General features: G+C 37.8%; 1 protein-coding gene across 1 annotated transcript; it reads right to left on the bottom strand.

Moving 5' to 3' along the window:
• Positions 1–995: 995 nt before the first annotated feature.
• LOC115924213 (slit homolog 2 protein-like) lies at positions 996–19,119 on the bottom strand. The gene is made up of 4 exons (XM_030986122.1): positions 17,944–19,119; positions 9,259–9,330; positions 8,723–8,794; positions 996–1,086 (listed from the first exon to the last, which is right to left on the bottom strand). Exons 1-4 carry the CDS (start codon positions 18,117–18,119, stop codon positions 1,011–1,013), a joined length of 396 nt encoding a protein of 131 aa, XP_030841982.1. The 5' UTR covers positions 18,120–19,119; the 3' UTR covers positions 996–1,010.
• Positions 19,120–23,477: the final 4,358 nt, after the last annotated feature.

Raw genomic sequence — 23,477 nt, forward strand, 5'->3', positions numbered from 1 at the left:
GGTCAAATAAATCTCATAATAACAGCCAACTTTGAAAAAGAAAATAAAGGATAAAAGGAAACAGAAGGGATTGTCTCGGTCCTATGATGAAACAGCTTCAACCAATAGATACTGATTTTTGTCATTACAAAGTACCATTTCTCGACCTTGAAGAAGCCGGTCTTTCTTCATGTCACTGATTAGACAACCAAATCCTCTAATGGGGGATGAGATTTCTTTACCCCAAGGATGAGAAACATTTTGGTGAAAATACAATGCAGGGGTAAACAGGGGTAAACAGGGGTAAACAGACACCCGTTTCATCTGGATTAATCCCAGAATGTTTGGGCAGTTGCATGACTAATGTGCTTTGCATTTAGATGGTTTTCTCTCCAAAACCACCATGGTTTGTGAGCGAGGCAAGTCAAATAGATCTAGGTATTTCTCCAAAGTACAATCACTGAAGAAGAACGGAGATGTACAAGTATACAGACAATCATCAAGTCTTGAATGAATTAGTTTCATGCGATGGCTCATTAGCTAATTTCAACAGGGGTGATGAGATTTTTTATGATGTACATGTTCATGATCTGGTGACAATTGCTCTTCAGTCGGTTTCCTAGACTAAAGAAAGTCCTCACTTCAGCACTAAACCAAACACTATCCCTAAACCTGAACACACACCAAACAGTAAAACTAATCCTAAATCTCTACCTCTGATGAAAGAAATCCAGGAACAGATGTCACAGGGGCAAACAATGAGTCATCATCGAAAGGGCTTGTGGAAGTTTACTGCAATTCATTTACAATATAAAGGTTTTTTTACACATCCTATCCTAAGGACATGCGGAATACAGAGGACAACCTCCTCCCTTGGCACATACACTTCAAACAGACAGACAAATGCAGTCATCTTTAATATTAACACAAATGCAGAAGCTTCTTTTTCATCAGCCAACATTGGTTTCAAAGGAAAGATGAAGAAAATAAAGTTGCCTGAAATGGAAAAAAATGAAAATGGAATAGTCAACTTACAGTTTGTAGAGATTCTCCATTCTGGAAAATGATAATTCTGGCAAACTTTGGAGCTTGTTGTTGTTCAGGCGCCTGTGAGAAATAAAACAGAATTAAAGCAGTTAATAAACTATTTATTGCTACTTATTTTTAATATGAAAAGCTTTTATCATCTTTATGAAGAACAGGCTATAATCCCATGTATCAAATAAAAAACATGTATCAAATCACACGGGGGATTTTGCTTTCATACATTATTTCATGGACTATTTTCTTGACTGGGAGTCCAAACCAACTTACAAAATATAATGAAAATCTGTCTTTTTGAGTGTGTGTGTGTTCCCACATATAAATCTTAAGGCAGTACCCCAAAGGAAAGATCGCAGTCTTCAAAAATAATAATCATTGGCATTCACCTCTGGTTCACACTTGTTTCATGCCACATCAATCTTCGTAAAGAAAAACCCTGAGCAGATATGACCGAAAGGATTCCAAACATAGAATTCTTCAGGGGGCATTTTTCACCATTTTGTGACAGAACCTGCTCACATTCCTCATGTTTCCATCAACTTTTCTGACATTTAGCGCTGTAAGCGAACCGAAGCCTGGACAAATTTGAAACGTGCCGACCGACCGTTTGGAACTCCTGCAGTCACATAGAGGCTGTTCACACCGGCAGAGATAGCGCACGCTAGACCGCGCTATCTCTGCGTTTTGGAAGGTACAACATCGTTTCGGTCTGCCCAACAGCGAGCCATGGCGAGCCAAAACGGCGTGCCACTGGAGCACCTCTTGGGGGTGGTCCACGAGAGAGAGCGCGGTCTAGCGCGCTAGAAAAAAGGGGGTGCTACGATAGACCGCGCTATCTCATTGCAGTGTGAACAGCCTCATAGACTCTTTCATTTTTGATGAGATTTGGTATCGTTTAGCTCCTCCAAACTCCTGAGGATCGCTAATAGCCTCTCCACATGGAGATGTCAAAGATCGTTCCTGCTGACAACTTGCAGGTGGACAATTCACGGGGTTGGCCCTGTTTCCCTTTGATCTCGCGTATCATGTGTCGCAGCCAATTTGTAACCTCCCCTCCCTCTCTACCTCCCCTTGTACCAAACGATGATATTCCAGCGACAAAATCTACCAAACACGTCAGCACATACATTTACATGGAGGTTCTGATATTAATTTGTTTAATCATTCTTCTTATCTTCTTTCACTTGTTACAGGAACATTCAAATCCTCAAGAAAAACTTCAAGATAAACAACACGATTGATACCAATGATAGATTTTACTAAAGAATAATGCTGATGAAACTTTTTATTCCACTTCCAACGTTAACTTCAGGTAATTGAAATTCAACTCTACTTCTAAACGAATTAAAAATGACATTAAAACTAATGGATTTTATGCTTCTGAAGTTTCGATTTTCCTGTTTTAGCAAGAAGCATGAAACAAGAGCCATTTATATGATGTCAATGTTCTAATTTTCTTTGGATACCCTGTACTAGCATATCTATGTCCCCCCCCCCCCCCTAGAATTACATCTTCACCCCACCTGGATACTTAACCTGCTTTCCATAGTGGACTTTCATGCAGTGAAACCCATACCCAGATACCTTTGGATTACCTGGAATGGAATCTAGAAGAATATCAAGGACATTTAAGGTTTTACTCTTTTATGTCCCTTTGTCCATTAATTATTCATGCTTTTTATGATGTATTTGATAATACCAGCAAAAGACAAGTCATTTTTGTCAATGCCATATTCCTCATTAAATAATATTTTAAAAAGTGTTTTCTACAAAATCAAAGAATAGCAAGAGACATGCTAAACTTCTTTGTACCATGAGTACAAGATAAAAAGCTTTAATATTTCTGTATTTCCGTATTACAAAGTCATCAACTTAGGGCGTTAGAAGTGTATGAAACAGAGAAATTACCATGAGGATCAGCAAAAAATAGACTACTAGAAGTGCACTCAATTTGAAATGCATAGAATCTCACACTATAAATCCTTGCTTGACACGGAATGCAATGCAAACGAAGGCAAGTATTTCATCGGTACTGATCACATGACATTAGATTGAATCTGTTTCATGCATGAAATATTTCATAAAATTGTAATTATTGACCTGCGATCTGTAAAAAAAAAATAAGGGGGGGGGGCTATTAATAGCATTTCACCTTATTCATCATACCACATCTACATGTATATGCACTGCTAAATTATTCAAACTACAACATTCCTCTTTATCTGAAAGCAGGCATGGCAGTGTAAGCTAACAGCTTTAACCCTATATATACAATAGCTACAGTGTTTGTCTCGAACTGGGGTCAACAGAAATTGTGTGTTATACTATTCAACAATGAAATTGAACTGGTAGAAAGTGATATTGTGCGCACATAATTTAATTATTTCACTTTGTTTTTAAAGCAAGGATATTTGATTTTTCTTGGAAATAGCCTTTAGATTGTCAAGTACATAAAAGGCTAAACAAAGTGTCAAAAGTTTGACACTTTCAGAATAACAACCTACATGTAATGAGGTCATATGCAATCTAAGTGGAAGATGCCTGACAGAAATTTTAAATCTTCACGTCTCTCCTTCTCCCTACCAATGCTCCTTCACGTAGCTCTTGCTTCTCGTTTCACTTATATCTCCCTTATACTTTAACCCCCCCCCCCCCCCCCCACTTCTGTCTATCTCTCTAACAAAGTGAAAACTACTGATTGCAATACATCTACATGTATCTAATTCTCTTCATCCTTTCATATATAACTGCCCCTCCCACTCCTGTTCTTGTTTCTGCCTGTTTAAGTCAGCCCCAAATCACTGATAATGACATCTAGAACTACAAAATCAGTCTCCTGGACAGAAAAAGCATAAAAAGAAGCATAAGAACCAATAAAATCTGGGCTGAAGGCTTATTAGCACCAATGAGCTACATGTATGTGAATATCCCATACCCTTTCCACATAAAAAGAAAAAGGGACCAGCCCCTTACTCTTGTCAAACCCTCTTCTGGAATGAACCAGTCCCTCCTGAATCTCAAGGATCTAGGAGATGAAGACCAGAGCACTAAGCTCTAGTCATGGGGCAGCTCTGGGGTGGGATGGTTGGCAACTATACCCAGATGTCTCAATTAACGATGGATTGAAGTAGAATGGCTACTCAAACATACCATGTGCCATTTATCAACTCGTCATTGATTTCGAGAGGTTAATCTTAATTGAAGTTGTTATACAATTCACTTTCCTCCTCAACTGCATTGAAAAGATTACTGGTAACAACCTATGTAAAAATGCATGCTCAAGTAAGATATCTCCCCAAATCAATATGTTTTACAAATATTTGTTATGTCATATTGTTCATATTTCATAATTCATTCCATTTGATGAATTTTTCATGAAATGTATTCACCTTTTCATGAATTTGTTAAGCTGTAAATGGCTGTTTCAATGGTCATATCTTTGATATTCATACTCATTCTATACCGGTGGCTTGCATAGAACAGTCTACATCTAACTTAGATAACAAAATTACATTTATCATTTTGGCAACATGTGACTAAAAAGATAAATGTATACCATGTCATTTTAAACCTTATGGAAACGGACTCAAGTATTAAATCATCGTCAATAAAAGCATTGAGATATTTCATTACATTTTATAATTAATGGAGGATTGATAACAAGAGAAAGATATGACAAGTGCAACAAGTCATTCATTGGCATTATACGATGCATCAGTACGATGCAGTTCACTACATAACGAGTCATGTTATGTCACCGGACACTGATTAACGGATGATACAAATTGCATACAAGTTTTTCCAGGCACCAAAATGTCTACCTGGTAGGCGGGAGACCTTGATTAATTATATTCAATGTCACTGATGGCATACTATGATAGCAGAAAAAAATTGACAACAGTTTAAGGTCGGGTCTGTATGGAACGCAAATGGGTGGAAAATCAAATTATCTTCTAGGGGGCAAGGGGAAAAAGGGATCATGTTTATCTTTCAACGAACATTCCTGGGATGAGTAACAAGGAATTATCTCCATGTGATTCAAAGTGAACGACCTAAGCGTCGCCTTTTACGGCCGAGTCTCCCATGGCTCCCTCTACCCTCGCTGAGTGGCCTCAGTAACCCCAGTATTTACTCAAAGCGGTCCCCGGTTCCTAACTCAATTTACAAAACGTGGATCTCTCAAAGGGGTTCTCCTAATGAAATTATGCGCTAGATGACTATTGATCGGCGGCCTGCGAGTCGCTTCCACGGTTACGTTAATAGCTTCAATGCATGTGTCCATTAACCCAGCCCTGCGAGAAGTCCGCTTTTCCTTTTATCTGCCACGCTGTCTGAGAACAAGAGGTGGTTTGAGACACAGCATGGGTTGCACCAGGCTTTCTTTTTGAGACACTTGCAATCTTACACCTCCGCTTGGTTCGCAAGAAGGCATGAGGCAATCGCTTCCATTTCCCTAGCCTGAATGCACTGTAGTTTTCAACGAAATTGGAAACTTGTGCGAATTTCCGTGACACACAGACCTCTTCGTTTAAGCAAGATGATTCACAAGACAAAGGATGCAGACAATGCCAAAGAATCTCTTTATTATTCGCACCAGAACTTCCCCTTCTCATGCTGTTTAATTTGTAAATTTGATGCACATTTTGGCCTCTCTTTAGAAGCAATGACTCAACCTAAAAATTCAGAGAATTAAAAGACCCTCAGCATACTTGTAGATGTAGGTCAGATGATTCTGTCAGCAGTGACGCAAGAATACACTTAACTACAGCCTTGTGTTAAATGGTTTCTTGTGAATGAGATTTTTAGCTAAACTGTATTGCTACTGCTAGTTTAAATTAATCTAACAATATAAAAATATATAATAATGAACTGATTGAGTGTTGAGATAATAACCAACATTTTATAAGTTGAAAAGGGCATTGAAAGCTTTGGAATCACCAGAGACTGGCATCAGTCCAGAGATACCCTATCCATTGGTGTTCTGCTGTTCATTATTTGCACCAGGGATTTACATATTTGCCGACTGAAGTGCCCCCTTTATCCCCAGTCCTTGAAGCGACAGACACCCATTCTCAATGAAATAGTTCCCTTAATGAGAATTTGCAATTCAATTCCAGCAGAGTGAAAGCTACAAGAACGCCCTAAGTTGCGTTGATGACTTTGTAATACGGACTAGCAATGCAAATCTGCTAAGCGCAGTAAACACGACAGGGTAAACAAGGCTCTTTTTAGAGTTATGTTAAGGGTTTCTCTAACACTCCATTGATCTTTCTCTATTTGTTAGCTTCTCTCAATCCCCCTTTTCTCCACCCTTCGTTCCCCTAACTGCGGTTAAGCCCACCCTGCAAACTTGCTCCAAAGTTTGTAACCCAAGCACAAGAGCATTGACAGACACTAGAGTACCCTTTGAAAAAGATGTCAACTTCAACTGAAGTGGGAATAGGTTCCTGATGTACATTATTTCCTATATTATTTTTCGTCTCTCCTTTCCCTCCGTAAATTTTTTGAATGGCAGCATGTGTGGATGGGTTTCTCTTTCTCCTTAGGAATGTGAGCTAAATAAACTGCTGTTTCAACAGAGTCTCAGAGACCTTGAAACAAAAAGAAAGTTCAACTTCATCACCTTGAAAGCAGCACTTGAACTGGAAGAAGAAGAACCAACAATGGCATGGCCAGTATTTGGGGGTTGCGGGTGTAACCAAATACACACACATATTCAAATATAACCAACATATCAAAAGTCACTGGACTATTAGATTGACATGATAGTTTGGAAAATGGTATTTCATGGCTCTATTTGGGGTAGATCACTTTCAAAAACTGCTTGTTTTTGAAATAATATAAAATACACAAAAAACACTATAGAACTATAAAAACATAATTATAGGGTAGATCTACTCTACTCTGGTAGTACATGGTGTACAAGTAGACTATAAATAGTCTACATGTAGGCTACATATGAAGTCAAAACTTGACAAGATCTAAATCTAGGGTCTATTTCTAATTTTTTTTTCTCTCAAAGTAACTGGTAGTGGCAATGGTATTGTCATAGGAGATACAATTTCTTTTTGGTCCCTGGCTTGTCAAATTTTTTTCTTCTTTCTTTCTAGATCTAGACAAGATTCTAGAAAGAATAGACACTAGATCTAGACTATTTACCCAATTCACTTTTGAAAAGGGATCAATCTATGAGGGGGGGTGTTCTGTTTTTGAAAACTTAATGATTTTTATAATCATTTCAACACTATCTGATTTAAATAGAGAGTTCCTGTTTGACGCCGAGCTTCTCGGCTGATTCCGCACGACAATGGGATGCGATAGGACCGGGATGAGAGTGGAAGATGATGGGTGATCACATGCAGCACAGCCACACGAGACCGGTATAAAATCTCAACACCAAAACGAATACATGGGGCAAAACATTGTCATTACCTCGCCGATCAGAATACTCTCCGTTTCACACAATTAATTTACAGTCTTAAGAGCATTATCATTGATTAATCTCGCAAACTCTCATTTTGTATCAAAAATCTACATTTGAAAAGCAAGTGAATTCGTAAATTTAGCAAACCTGGCAAACAATCCCCCTGTTCAGCTCAGTCAAGTTAGTGAACAGCTGTATCATGACGTCACGATAAATCTTATTTTAGCGATTGATCCATTTGCGAATCTGAGGGACCCATTTGGATAATAAATCAACTAAACTACGATCATTTCACCGATAAGTAATTGTATCGATGAAAGTTTTATATCATCAGTTGAATAAATACTTGAAAAACGAATAAAATATCCATAATCTGATGCTAGCAAGGCATTTATAGAAATGTAACTGCAAACAGTTAAACACCCCTGTAAAGTAATCGGAATAGTCCAATTAACTTTTCACCAACAGGTGCATTGCTACACAGCGTAGTTCTTTTGAAGAGCTGTGAGGATTATATTACAACGATGTGTTTTAAATTTCTATAATTTGTCTCAATAATAGAAGGCATGTTTGATTCGGATTAAAGCCAGCCACCGTGCAATATTCTGCACTTGAATGAAGAAATGGGTTCTGCGTATCCCTATACATGTAAGCTCATTTGGAACACGAAACACGATTGTTAACAATCAGCAAATTCTCAGTACTCATGATGCACGGACGTGTTCATAATCTTACTCTTTCCGACAAGTATTGGTTCATTTATCTAGGGCCTTCTAGGGTATTTGACAGTGGCGTATCAAGAGCTTGAAAACGGGGAGGGGTGGCAAAAAGCACAGGGACTGTCCCGCGAGTGGCATCTCTCGTTCAAAAACATAAAATATATGTTACTATAAACAATCTTAGAAGGCACTAATTAACACACTTTAACAAACTCACTGTTATGTTCAATACATAAATCAAATACGAAGCAAGTTTACAATCAATCTATAAATCAAACTGTTCAATGTTTACATACTTGTTACCAAATATAGTTACTATACTACTGCATCCTCTATTGGCGATTCAGTGAAATTTATCTTTATTCTTTCACCGAAATATGAGGGGGAAAATACCCCGTTTTCAGCATTGTCTACTGGATTGCTTTATTTGATTATCATTGATTATGAAGAGAATTGATCATTCTTTAGGAGGTTAAGGAAATTCATGTAAATTGATACGATTTTTATGTCGCCGTTTTACGTGCTATATGTAGATCTACATGACTTTGATACTTACATGCGTTCCACAGTGATCAAGTCTGTGAATGCTCCTCTTTCGATGTGAACAATGTAGTTGTTCATAAGGTGTCTAGAATAAGAAAACAACGACAAAGAAACAATTAGAAACGGTGACATAATATCCAAGAAAATGCATTTCATCTATTCCCTCAATTCATCTATTTCATCAATTAATACGCTATTCTTCCTCTGTTGTACTCATTTTTCGTTCGTTCTCGATGTCTTTCTATCGTTTTCCATCCTAACTACCTTTTAGAATATTAATTTACACTTTAAAAAACTCTGAGTCTATACATTGCGGAAATCAATAAATATTGTAATCATCGGCATTGCACACAAAAAAATCACTCATACGACCGACACCACTGCCGAATAAATCAGTTTTATAAATAAACATAAAAATGATTCAACATGCTTTCTTCTATCGAACATCAAAGAGTCATTTTCAAATCTTAAGACAAAAATAATAAACAAATAGAACCGTATAAATTAATGGTTACAAAAAATGTAGGCTATTCAATCTATCATACTTACAATGTACGAAGAGACTGCAGACCATCGAAATCTCTCCTTTGTATTACCGTAATATTGTTTTCACTGAGGTATCTATAAATGTGGAGGAAAGTAAACACAAAATAACATTACTTAATTTAGTTTAATCATCATCATTTTCACCTTTGCCATGGAAAGATGATCCCATTTAACATTCGGATACATTAAGGATGTATGGACGGAGTATACTCTTAGACAATGTATGTGTAAAGTAGCATTGTCAATTTTGTCATCACGTTTTTGTAAAATTCTTTGGTTTATTTTAAATGTGTATCAATTCGATGATTGATACCCTCTCCCCCGTCTTTTGAGATATTCAAGTTATTATTCAAAGCGTATATATTATAATTATGTGATATATTATTTTTTGATGAAATGTTTACATTCTTTAACTCTTTGGCTCCCACACGAAATGCGTATGAATAGCATCTGCGTGTACAAGAATGAACCTACTAGGGCTAATTCGCACCTGCAGCTCGGAAAGGGTTAAACCAGGGAGGTGAGACTTTAAAAGGGGGTTATTTTTGTACATGGCTCAAAAAGGGGGAGTGGGAGATGAGTAACATTTCTGTATTTACTGCAAGATGGCAGTTCCGTTCACGGTGCGATGCGTTCATTGTGTTACACACGATCTAGCTCCTCCAAAAGCATCAAGAAAATACAAAGGCAGGAAAAGAGTAGGCAGAAAAGCGATGGGCTTAACCAATTTCTCACTCACCCGATTTTCACACTTTCGTCAAAAATGTAAGATCGACTTTTCACCGTGCGCTAGGTGTTCCGAGTAAACAATCTATGCAAATAGCTCATGGAAATTGCTTTCTTTGTGGTGTTGGGCTTTTGGAAACAGTTTCTTTGCTAGATAAATCGTCTTTTCCTTTCGTTTATATCTCTCTTTTCATATTTATTTTAGTGGGAAGGTATTGGGAAATCACCGCGCGGTGAAGGTATTGACCTTTGAAGTGGAATGCACCGTTTCGTAATTAGACCGTCCTGAAGAAGAAAAAAGTGTTTCAAGAAGGAAAGATCGTGTTTCGGATTATAAGAAGGAGCAGACTCTTTTCATACCAGATTTTTAATCTGCAGGGTTTCTGACACCCGGCAGTGTTATGTACAGTTACTTAACCGACCACCGCCCATATTTACAAATAACAACGAAATAGGAAACAATCTCTTCAATTGGGCGTGGATTTAATTCTGTATTTTAAAGTTTCAGATCTCCTCAAAATCTGTAGAGAGCAAATCCTTCACATGGATTAGCTTGTGTTTATCTGCCCTGGCTTAACATTTTAATCAACTAAGCAACATGATCGAATAGTTATGGGCCTGAATAAAGGCATAATTGATTTTCACAAATTGCTTTTCATCTACAGGTTCAAAGAAAACCAATCAGTAACAAAAATGATAATTTCCGCCGAGTGCATCCCACACAATGGACTAGATAATCGACGTAATATATAACACGCATACTGTCATTTCGTTTTGAAATCGCAATAAAGTGATATGATTTTGGTTCGAGGAGGGTTGTATGTGAGTGACCTGGCTAGGTTCAGTCATGTTGCAGTGATAAAATGAGTGTTTATCTCAAGGCACTGCTTTGCTTGCAGGAAGGTCAATATTTAGGGAATGTCTCCCAATTTAACCCCTGCCCTGCCATCGAGAGAGGGAGAGAAAGAGGGAAGGGATACGGAGAAACAGAGAGAGATACAGAGACAGACAGACAGACAGAGACACAGAGAGAGAGAGATGGGAGGGGTGAGGGAATTTGAGACTTTCACCATATCGTAGAGACGGAAAGGGCGAGAAAAATAGGATCGAGAACAACAGAAAAAGGCAAAAACAAAAGAAAAATGGGATACTTAGAGAGAGTGAGATGCAAATAGACACAACGAGGGAAAATAAGAGAGAGGGGGAGTGTACGGGCGTGTGTGTGCATTGTTTGTGAGAGAAAGAGAGAGAAATAGAGAGAGAGAGAGAGAGAGAGAAACAGACAGAGACAGACAGACAGACAGAGAGGGAGAGAGAGAGGAGGAGGTGAGATAGAGGGGGGAGGATAAGGAAAACAAGGTGGAGAAATAGACAGATAAACAGGGAGCCTGGTATACGGATGGCAAAGACACAGAGAAGGGAAGAGTTGCAAAAGAAGGGACAGGTTGATACTAGAATGAAAAGTTTGACAGAAAAATGAGAAAGAGACATCTAAAGGAGAAGAAAGAGAAAGATGACACCAAAAAAAATCGAACAATGAGCCTTCAGACATGGAGTAATGGTATCTTGTCTTGGACATACCTGTTGTTTATAATGCTCTAACTGTCACATACTAACCACAGTGTATTCTATCGGGTTTCATTCAACATCTTACATCCTTTTTATTTTTATAAGCCTTTAAAAAATTGCCTTTCATCAGGAAGGTAAGTGAAACAACAACAAAAAGGGAGTTGTATCTATTATTTCCGATATTCTGCTTGTTCACCTGTACGGGCAGGAATGTTACCACACTAACCCCCCCCCCCCCCCCCCTCCCCCTCCCCCCTCCCCCCTCCCTCCCCCCCCCCCCCCACACACACACACACATTTCTTATCCTGTGTCGTGTTTTATAAAGCCTCTTTGATACTGTGGTATGAATAATGAAATGTAATAAATCACACGGACTAGTACCAGTTTCACATAAGACTTAAACATAAATGTCCTCGTATAGATTAGCCATCGGGTTTCATCCCAACCTGAAAAGTTTTTAAATAAATGTGTAGAATACCTTACATTTGACTGAACAAATTGAAACACATCTGCCTGCCACTATCAGTACATGTAGACTATCACGGGATTAATCAATTTCACAATTTAATTGATTAAAAAACGCAAAGGATTTGAGGCTATAAACATGCCCTTCACGCCCCTGTCAGATGCTATACATCTTTCACATGTATTGTTCACTATACTACTGGCCATGTTGGCCGTCGATAAGTTTTAACTCGTTTTTTTTTGTCAAAGTAAACAGGCATTGATCGCTTCTTCACATCATTAAATCGCTATACTTCACTTTGAAAGGGGGTGTCAACTATGGTTTTCTTCACGGCACAATGAGGGATTATTACTTTCGAGAAGACCTTTAACGGTTGACGAGAGATATAAAGAAAAGCAAGGAGCGTTATTACGGCACGACGTTTTAAAGATACATCATAACTGGCACATGCTCGGGCCAGAATTGCTCTATGGCCACTTTCCTTCAATAAACGATATCCTAACCTAACCCTAGTCCTAACCCTAATATCATCTCAGATTAAACCCTAAGCCTAACTAGTAACTACACTGTATCTTTAACGAAATAAAGCCTTGAGCAAAATGTCGGTTCGCTATGGTGGTAATAGGCAGATGTACGGTTTGAAAAGATGGAGAAAGAAACCGAGGAATACTCATTGAAGCGCATTCAAGACTTCGGAGGAGGAAGTTGGAAAGTTTCAAAAACTCAAAGCAGTTTCTTTATGAAACAACATATTTGGATACGTCGACAGATTTCATCTGACTGCGCAAACAGCCTGGTGTGTGCAAAGGCGTAATATCAATTGAATATAGACATTATACTATATACGACTGACCGTGCAGATATCATTACAGTATATTAGTACCATACATCATGATATCGTATATTTTTTGTGTCAAAACATTTTTAAGCATGACTCAAACTGAGCCAGAAATTATATTTTCAGTAATATTTTTCAAATGAATTCAGCATTAAATGAGTATTTGCGGCTAAATCTGAACAGTAATACTAATTTTACTTTTCTATATTTTGTAACAAAGTAAAAGTGAATGATTCTTCATTTAATACACATCTTGTTATTGTTGTTATAACTGCGCTCATACGGGACACATAATCAAAATATGATGAAATCCGTTCATTTGGCGATAATAATTTATATACCTTTAAAGTTTAAACTGTCACAGGTTTGTAGCGTGTTGTGGTATATGTTTCCCATCGTTTGATCAAATAATTGCCATGTTGGGAGGATGCTATACACCAATTAATTGCTTTATCATGTTCCAAACTCAAGCGCAATCAGGTGTGAAAGTCATGAATCCCCATGGCAACGGAAGGTGGAACCACCTTAGCTTCCTCCGCGTAGCGGGACCAGCTCACGATAAACACTGATAAATGACTGCAATTTGGAACTCTGTTCCCAAAATATGGAAGTACTCTATAAACAGATCGAGGTTATTCAATCAAGCGTGGGTATTGCGATAATTTGTAGGTTATTAACATACAATTCATGTACCTTTGCATTTCATGTGTTCCTTTCTTAATCAGTGATATCACTGAAAATCGGTATATTGGTGTAGGTTGTATTTTGGTTCATGTGGTGTATACATAGGTGACCTTTGTGGTATAGTGATGAGAACCTTTGACTCTCACGCTAGAGATAATGGATTTGACCCTGTGCTCAGTGCGTACATCATTGGACAGTGTGTTTTATCCACACTTGCCTCTCTCCATCCAGGAGTATCAAATGGGTACTTGACATTGCTGGGATGATGAGAATTTAACAGGGCCATCGAGAAGAGTGGTATCGGTACTTATGAGGCTAACCTTGGTATACATTATTTAAAAGGTACAGTCAAACCTGTCTATAGCGAGGAGTTAGCGACTGCCCAACGGAAATACAAAAAGTGGTCTTTGTAGACAGGTTCCTTTAGTAAATGTTGCAATGAGAAACCATTTTCAAGGGAAACAAAAACTGGAGTCTTTGTAGACAGGTGGTCACTAAATCAGATTTGACTATAGTACCGAATTATACGTGTAAGGGCAAAATATCGTTTCGCATCAGAGAGTAAATTTACAAGAACCTCTAGAAATTAAATTAGATTATGCTTTATAAAATTGAAACTGGCCTAGACCTGATATCTTCACGTACGTTATTTGGGTCAAATGCACATTATCGAAACATTAATTGTCAATTTCAATTCCTATATTTTCTTTTGATATGTAAGACTTTTTTTATACTGGAAATAATAATATTTATCATAAACTACTATAATAAATACAATATGAATTCGACGTAGTCAATATTTAAACAGTATATTTGTTGAGAGTGGATGGCAAAAATGCGTTTGATTTTTACACCATGAGAAAAATAACTTTGTACATCCGCCTGAAAAATACGAAATCGGTGAACCGACTCGCAGCTCATTTTGTCTACCTCATAAGATCTCATCCGTTCCATAAAATTATATTTGCATAGTTCTGCTACCTTGGACACATCCAGTCACCATTTCTAATATTTGTTTTCATCTAAATCGCCCCTTTTTGTCAGGTTCAGGATAATTACTGCAGTATTGCATGACGTTTCGATAATCGCTTTTGTAATGTTTTTCTCTTTTAAACGTTGTGGTTTTTGGAAGTCTTTGATTTGGTAAACGATTGGGAGGTGGTGCATGACTTGGCAATTCGGCAAAGAGGGGGACTCCTTTTCAAGGCGAGCACGACATTTTGAGGTTAACTTAAATTGAACAAAGTTTAGACGTCGTGATCTACATCGCAGCCATTGGCAAAATAATTCATCGATGTATTTGCGAATGATACGTGAATGCTAAAATATACTTTGCCAGTCTTTTAAGTGATTATACTTTTATGACTTTCTGGTTATTCATGCATGCCGCATGTTACATTTTTATCGACTGTACATCTACTTTTTAAGGACAAAATAATATATGTTCGAAAAAGTAGGAAGTCGTTGAAATAACCAACAAAAAAAAACAATAACATGAATGTCGTTTACTGATTTTTAGCCATCTTTCTCAGACTCACGTTTATCTTATTAAAAGAAACATGACAACTTTTACACAATAATGCAATCGTTACTTTATAATGCATAACTTAATTATTTAGAAAAGTGAACTTATCATCGTGACGTTAAATATAACTTGAAATAAGACAATCAAAACAATACCAAATTGATATATAAATAAACTTTTCTAGTGATTCTATTGATACCTTCAAACTTTAGTCAAGGATTGATTATGAGCTCACATAAACTTTATATTTCATTTGAAGTAACAATCTATCAATAACGGTTTCATATACTGCCTTTCTCTGATGTACATTAACGAACATTCAAGATCCTTATTCAAATGGCGATAACGCTGTAACTTCGTGGAGATTTTTGAATTTGGTTTTGCGTGTCTTTAACTGGTCTGGTACTGATGAAATGAAATGAGAGAATTAATGGATGAAACACCCTCGTTGTATTTGTCAGCAAAACTACTCTTTGAGTACAAAAAGAGACAAACGGGCGATAATATTAACACTAACAGAGAAATGTATACGTTCATTACGTTGTATATTATGACAGTTGCCCCATATATGATCGTGCCTTTTTAAAACGCCCATTTTGAAGGATGCTATATACATAAAACCTAAGGCTTATGTTTTTTTCTATATGGTGAAATACATTATTTGATTTGAGTCACGCTTGAATTGAAATAACTGTTCCAAGCCCCATGTTTATCGACAGGGACCTTCACCTTAGTATTACCCTAATACATACGAGAGGTATTATGCATTCGCAGCTCATAACATGGCTAACAACTACCGTACAAAACGTTGGGCATAAAAATTTACTTTCCACCAATTTCAATTCATGAAAAACCTTGAAAATTTCCTTTCATCCAATTGTAATCTTTCTCTCCCCCTATTGTTGGCAGGATCCAATTCAACAATCAACTTGAAAGACGAAGAGAGAGACCCACCGCCTTTTTTCTGCTTGAGAATTTGACGAAGATATATTGTGCGAACTTTTGCCGATTCTTTTTATCCCTTTTATAGGAGGTCCTTGTATTCTAATGATGCATATTTGTAATGAAAACAAAGTTTTGTTTGTCGGCACACATCACAAACACCAAAACAAGGCCTAAGAAAGGAGACCAATCTTATTCACTCTCCCATGCTATTTCTTTCTTCTGGCTGTTTTCTAATATGTTTAGTGCACTGGCTCTTGGTTCATTTATGGTTAAAGCTCAATTTTCCACTCAAGAATGGGGACTGATACAAATCAACAACACGTTTTATCGCATCAAATCCTTTTCAGTGGATCAAAGCTGGCCGAATTTGAAGACCTTCCCTGTAGATGTAAGAAAGAAACCATACCTCTAGATGTTCTTTAAAGTGATTTATTGCTAATTGCATCGCTTCTAACGCCGTAGTAATGCACAGGTATAACGACCAAGTTCGAATACCTCTGCAATAATCAGAAAATTTAATCAATAAAGATATGACATTTATTACTTCAATTATTGCAATAAAAATATACTTTAAATGTTAATTGCAGTACATGTACTTTATTGCTTATAACAGCATTGTATATAAAACTTGGAATGCAAAATATGATCGATATCGCAAATGGATTGGTGTGTGTGTGTGTGTGTGTGTGTTTTTTTTTTATTACAGGATCATCTTAGTATTTAACCCGACCACTCAACCCGTTAGAGGTAATTTGATCTGTTGGTAGGCACTGATGGGAACGAGTTAATCAACTCTTCATTCGGCTTGTATATTTTGAGAAAGGAGAATAGTGATCTCATCTTTCCAGTGATGCAGTTTGTCTTTGTATTGTCTTATGCCAAGGATGATCAATTGTTGTGGTTTATACGACTGGCTTTACTTTTTATTTCATGACGCGAAAAGGGAAACGAATAATAGATGGTCCCGTACAAAAAGCAACTAATTCATAAAACAATGTGATATTACTATTGCAAGTTATAAATGTACTGTTGCAAAATGTTTCAGTAGAAAAAACAACATTTATTTCAACATAAAAGTAAACGTCGACTCGACGACGTATGTGATCATAAAATTATACCACTACCAGGAACAGAATTAGTATAGTAGGAGGATGAAGGTTACGATTACGAGGTACATTTGTATGTTGTATAGAAGCAGCAGCAGTATTACTACTAGTAGTAGAAGTAGTATAAGTATACTGTAATAGTAGTGGTAGTAGTAGTAGTAGTAGTAGTAGTAGTAGACTTGTAGTAGTAGTAATAGTAGAAGTAGTAGTAGTAGTAGTAGTAGTAGTACATGTAGTAGTAGTAGTAGTAGTAGTACATGTAGTAGTAGTAGTAGTAGTAGTAGTAGTAGTAGTACATGTAGTAGTAGTAGTAGTAGTAGTAGTAGTAGTAGTAGTAGTAGTAGTAGTACATGTAGTAGTAGTGGTAGAAGTACATGTAGTAGTAGTAGTAGTAGTAGTAGTAGTAGTAGTAGTAGTAGTACATGTAGTAGTAGTAGTAGTAGTAGTAGTAGTAGTAGTAGTACATGTAGTAGTAGTAGTAGTAGTAGTAGTAGTAGTAGTAGTACATGTAGTAGTAGTAGTAGTAGTAGTAGTAGTAGTAGTAGTAGTACATGTAGTAGTAGTAGTAGTAGTAGTAGTAGTAGTAGTAGTAGTAGTAGTAGTAGTAGTACATGTAGTAGTAGTAGTAGTAGTAGTAGTAGTAGTAGTAGTAGTAGTAGTAGTAGTAGTACATGTAGTAGTAGTAGTAGTAGTAGTAATCATATTTGTGTATGCTAGTACTAGCAGTAGTAGTGGTAGTCATACACGCTAATTAGACCTTACTGCTGTATGACCAACGATAATAGAAAGACACATTTATATAATTCTACAGTTTAATCATATACTTACAATCTTTCTGTTCCTGGTGGTATTCCTCGGGGCACCTCATGAAGCCCCCTATCTCGACAATTGACGGTGGTTCCATAGCAATTACATAGTCTTGGGCATTCACCATCACCAATGCCTTGAGCACAAGAAGTGCCCAGCGCCACTAAAACAATTCCAAACACAACAATTATCTTCATCTTGCCCTCGAAGTATATATATGTTTCCTGCGTATATATTCACATGTATAATATCCAAGGGGGTCCTTGCGTATTGAAGAAGCGAGGAACAATAAATAACGACGTTTCGTTTAAAAATCCGTACTCCTCATTCTGTTTTTTGTGCGGTAAGTGAAATATCCACAAATGCCTAATCGTAAAGATCACAAAACAAGGATGTTTTATGAGCGATTAGGTTAAGATGAAGAGGGGTATATATAATTCCTGGAGTGGAGACGCCACCCCTGTCTTTGGTTGACCACTGTCGTAATCCACCAAGTTTTACTCGTCGCCTGATGGGCGTACCAGCAACCACCACATCCCTCCTATAAAAGCGTAGACAAGCGAACCCTTAAAAGTTTCCACTCGCCACTCGATCGGTGACGGTATACTTGGGTTTCCAAAAGTATTTCAAAAGAGTGGTGACACGAACAAGAATCAATTATCCCTTGAAAAAATATCACAATACTGAGGATTGATAACAATATACCATGATTAGGCGATCCTTGAAGTCAAATAAGCTCCAACCCAAACTTGGCATCCAATATTTCCGATGCTGACAAGTTTAAGATAAGCCAAACTGCGACGGCTGTCCTCCAAAAGAGGTGCAGAAGAAGAAGAAGCAAATCGAGGTTAAAGATGGAAAGTCCATTCACAATCGAACTTTTGTGGAACTTTTGAGGCTTTGCTTTTTGTGGCGACGGGGAGATGATCAACCTTTGCTTATCCCAACTAATCGGCCGCCGAACCACTGCGGCTTCCCTTTAGACAAACAGCCACAATAAAAAAAAAGACCCTATGACGCTAAAGTTGGATGTGTGTATGTAGACACGGCTAACCCTCGCCTATTCGCTCGGGTTGGAAGTTAGAGAGGGGACCGCTCGTAAGGCTTCGCTAGAGATAACTGTATGCTTACGGACGCAGCAAGAGAGAGCGGGCTTTAGCTTCGCCGAGTCTCACTATTCTGGTGTAAGTGTGCGAGGTTTTCAACTAAACACAACCCCATTCGATTCACATTCTGCAGTGTTCTAACTGAACGACGCCACGAGCGGCGAGAGAGCGCGCTACAACGTAAAGAGTCACAATTCAATTAGTTTTTCATGCCATTGGGTCCTTTAATTTGAAATGGCCTATGGCTCAAGCAACGTCACTTTAATAAATGTCATCAACTTCTAGTTGATGGCTCAATATCAATTATATTGTTTTGTCCAAATTTCCATACCATTCTGTCCCATTATCCCCATCTTCATTATAAGTTCTCTAACCGAGCGGAAATGGAGCGATGACGTCATCAAATCAAGTTTTGTTAAACCAATAATATTGTTCCCATTTCTTAGAATCATCATTGACTGATATTACAATGGGCATTTTTCAGACATGATTAATGGCCTAAGAATGAATACATATTCTGTTTACTCGTATTATTTTTTAATTTGCCATAAATTTATGAAAAACGTGAAAGACCAATGACCTATATCAGAAACATGTAACATTAAAGTACTCTTTCCTTTTCCTGCTTGAGCGGTCCCGGGAGGGTTAAGAACAGTATTTAGCATAGAGGTTTGAACACACTTTCGTAAGGATGGGGGATGACGTCTCCAAATATTACTTCACTAGTTAGCAAATTTTGCAAGCGAGCAGAGCAAGCGAGTCAACACGTTAAAACTTTTTTCTTTTTACTGTCAATCCTAATTTGTCATAACTTGCTGACAGCTGCCCTAACGCAATTTCTTTCGGTGATAGGGGTGAACAGAAGTTGCTTAATTAAGTGGTCGCCCTTGATATTCTTTCTCAAGTCCGACTGTCAAAGCATAAATGCTCATTATAAACATACAATGTGCTTTATTTCTCACAAACCTATAGTCAAAAGACGGAATCAATAACATACTAAAAACAAACCTTCTGGCCAAATTTTGTCGATTTAGCGGTGGGTTTGGGGTCGGTTTGACCATGGTTTGACGGTGTGGTTGTGGTGTTTGTTCGAATAATAAGAGTTTGGCATGACATATACATACATTCTTTTCAAATTCTTGTATGCACATGCCCAATCTTAAAGTTTTATATGTGTATCTCCATGTGTGCCACCCCCAAAACAGAACCGAGCGATCCTTATGGCAACATTTTGTCGATTTAGCGGTGGGTTTGGAGTCAGTTTTATGACGGTGTGGCTGCGGTAATAATTTGTTCAAGAAACAAATTGATGAAATGAAACCTGCATGTAAAGACCACTCAAGTGAGACAAGAAAAGCGGTCTTTGTTGGAAGGTGGTTCCCCTAATACACGTTTCACCGTGGGGAGGTGTTCAAGGGAAACATCATTGTGATCTCTATTAAAACAAAATTGTATTTCTCTACACGTGAAGCAGGTTTAACTGTCTTCCATATCTGCAGGTCAAATTGTTATAGCGTATTTATTTAATTACTTCTGATAATAAGAGTTTCGCATAACATACATGGAGTTCTTTTCATATTCGTGTATTCACATGCCCAATCTTAAAGGTTTGTATGTATCTCCATGCCCCCCTCCCATCTTTGTATTCATTCGTATGTGTACAAATTAGTGACGTCTTCCATTAAATAATTAACATTGCTTCAACATTGCTTCATCAATACCAATTTAAAGTGGTGAATTTAAGTCCAAATCCATCCCAATTAATCCAAGTATTCAAGGGATGTGTCTTTTCACAACCCCGCATGTCTGACTACCCCCCCTCATTAATTTATCCCGGTCTTTGAAAGGAACAACCCTATAGTATCCTTCACTGTCACTCTCCCTCTATGTAAACTCAAAAAGCAATTGATACTTCACCCTGGACGCCTTTATATAACTGATCCAACGATCCCGAACAATCCTAATCAATATCTGCTATCGAGCGGACGTGATAAAAGAGGAGATTCATTAGCTTCAAAAGGGACCCCGAAAAACTCGGTGTAATTACCGTCATCATACATCCCCTTTACACCAGTATCAAGCTGCATGGTCTTGATACTGTAGCTTGTCTACGTTTTAATGGGCTGCCTTACATGGGTCATAAACAAAAGTGGATGGGGAGTCGGGAGGAGGGAGGAGGGGGGTGGCGGTTGGAGAAACTGGCGTGATGTTTTAGCAGACGACATTTGAAATGTACATCGCGCGGGAAAGCACGGGTAATGGATTGCTTTGGCGCCTGTCTCCTTCTCACGACACTCTAGTTTTAATGAAGCAGACAGTTATGGACTGCTTTGGACAGGATGATTGAAATGGACAAGAAAAGTGTTAATCGCAAGACGACTCTTGTCTATAAAATGGCGGCACATTTTAAGCACCACACTGCGCGTACAAATCCTTTACACACATAACTAACGTGAAGTAAAGGTTATTTTACATGTGTTTGTTTATATTGACATATATATTGCAAAAGATATATATGAATATAAACTTGTATACATTCATTTAATATTACAATGAAATATAAATGATCCTCGCGTAAAAGAGAGATGAAATAACAGGCAAACCATAGACCTCGATATCTGCACATAATATTGCACAGTTCTATCGAGGGACTATCCAGCATTATAGAATACCAACATGAAAAAATTTAGAAAACTAAACCACTTAGAGGAATATGTTTCGGAGATAACATACTCCCTCATCAGCAAAAATTTCAAAAGAGTTTTCCTCTGTTATCTTGTAACTTTGGCTGAAGATGGAGTGTGTTATTTCTCCGAAATAAGTACTGTTCCTTTAAAGTACTAAGTGTTTGTCGTTTCCCTTCATATCCAAATTACTAGTGTCTCGTCCAGTTGGAAAGGTAAAATATCATATAAATGTCGACTACCAAAATAATCAGGAAAGAAGCGTTATTTCTCAATCAGCGTGACCAATAATGATGGGATGTATTTTTTACTAAAGAAATATTTATCTACGTAGTAAACAAAATGAATTCGTATGGAGTAATAATTTAAAAAAAAACCAACTAATCCAATATCTGTATCATCTATAACTATAAGGGGTATTTCCATGGTCATAAGTCAACGACATTTCGTTTTCTGTTGTTTGCGAAACGCGTTGAACTGAATAATTTGACGCCATTCTTAAAGTCCTATAAAATGTGATGTACAATTCAAGCAGACCATTAAATTAACCATGGGTTTAATACGGCCCTTTGTGTCTTGTTGTGTACGCCATGACTCTGGGCAGGCTTTCATTCTCCCCCTCGCTGTCTGTCTCTTTCTCGTGCCCGAAAACGTCTCGTAAAGGGTTTATGGGCGACCGTAAGTCTAATCATTACCTCGCTTCTTTTATTTCCCTTTCAAACACCACTCCAGGGGAACTCTTTCTCCATCTCGGCGCGTGGATAGCCCGGAGAATGGCTCGCTTCCAGCTCCTCCTCGGCCACTGAAGAAGAAGAAAAAAAATCTATTAATAGCCGATGGACTTTAATACCAATTGTTGTCCCCAGCCCCTCAATATTTATTGTTCTGCTTCAACTTGTACACGCTAAAGACCCCTTAATATGACCCGCACGATGAATGGAACCAATTATTTTTCGGCGAAGTACAGTTTTGGAGGTAGGAGGAAAATAAAAGAATAATACAGCCCATCGTTCTGTCGGTTTTTCAAGTCGACCGCCCCTACATACAGTACACATTCTTGGTGTATTGTGTGTACAGGATAATCCGTAAATCGATGGTGTGTAGTAAATGATTAATAGTGTCTAAAATAGATTCATTCACCTTTTGGAGAAAGAGATGATGATAGTGTTGATGGTGATGATGAAATGATGATGATGATAATGATGGTAGTCGTAATGGTTAAACATCACCGACCTGAAGTAACCTTATTCGTGACGATAGGCGGAATTGGAATGAAATTGGCATAGTGGAAAAGAATACGAGGAATCATTATTTTAAAGAATAAAACATTGATAATAAAATAATAATAATAATAATAATAACGTTTTATTTACCCAGGGTAGCCACTTCAGTTGTGAAACTGCTCTCCCAGCGGGCCCTGCAAATAAAAAGAGAAAAATAATCCTTATGTTTGGTTCGATTAATTTGGTATTCGTAAGTATAAGGAAACGATTTGCTCCAGGGGCTGCAACGAATGGGGACCGTAGAAACAAAGAGGATTAGGGAGAAGATGTAACTAATGGAGATGGGGCGTGGGGTGGGAGGAGGGGTAAAGTCAAATAGTAATGCTTTCTGTTGAGAATCTCTCTCTCTCTCTCTCTCTCTCTCTCTCTCTCTCTTTCTCTCTCACCGTCCAACTCTCCCCACCTCTTCCATTTTCTATCTCCTGCTCTAAATAGTCGACATAATATCCATAATCTCGAGATTAAAGAGACATGGACTATCC

Source organism: Strongylocentrotus purpuratus, unplaced genomic scaffold (genome assembly GCF_000002235.5).
Source record: "Strongylocentrotus purpuratus isolate Spur 01 unplaced genomic scaffold, Spur_5.0 spur5_scaffold_15, whole genome shotgun sequence".
Taxonomy (NCBI): domain Eukaryota; kingdom Metazoa; phylum Echinodermata; class Echinoidea; order Camarodonta; family Strongylocentrotidae; genus Strongylocentrotus; species Strongylocentrotus purpuratus.

What these genes read in the sequence shown, in the direction of transcription:
- LOC115924213 (XM_030986122.1), bottom strand. Translation starts at nt 18,119, where the DNA reads ATGAAGATAATTGTTGTGTTTGGAATTGTTTTAGTGGCGCTGGGCACT. An exon ending in CCACCAGGAACAGAAAGATT is followed by an intron (nt 9,331 to 17,943) that starts GTAAGTATATGA and finishes CCACATTTATAG; the next exon opens with ATACCTCAGTGAAAACAATA. An exon ending in TTGATCACTGTGGAACGCAT is followed by an intron (nt 1,087 to 8,722) that starts GTAAGTATCAAA and finishes TATTTCTCACAG; the next exon opens with GCGCCTGAACAACAACAAGC.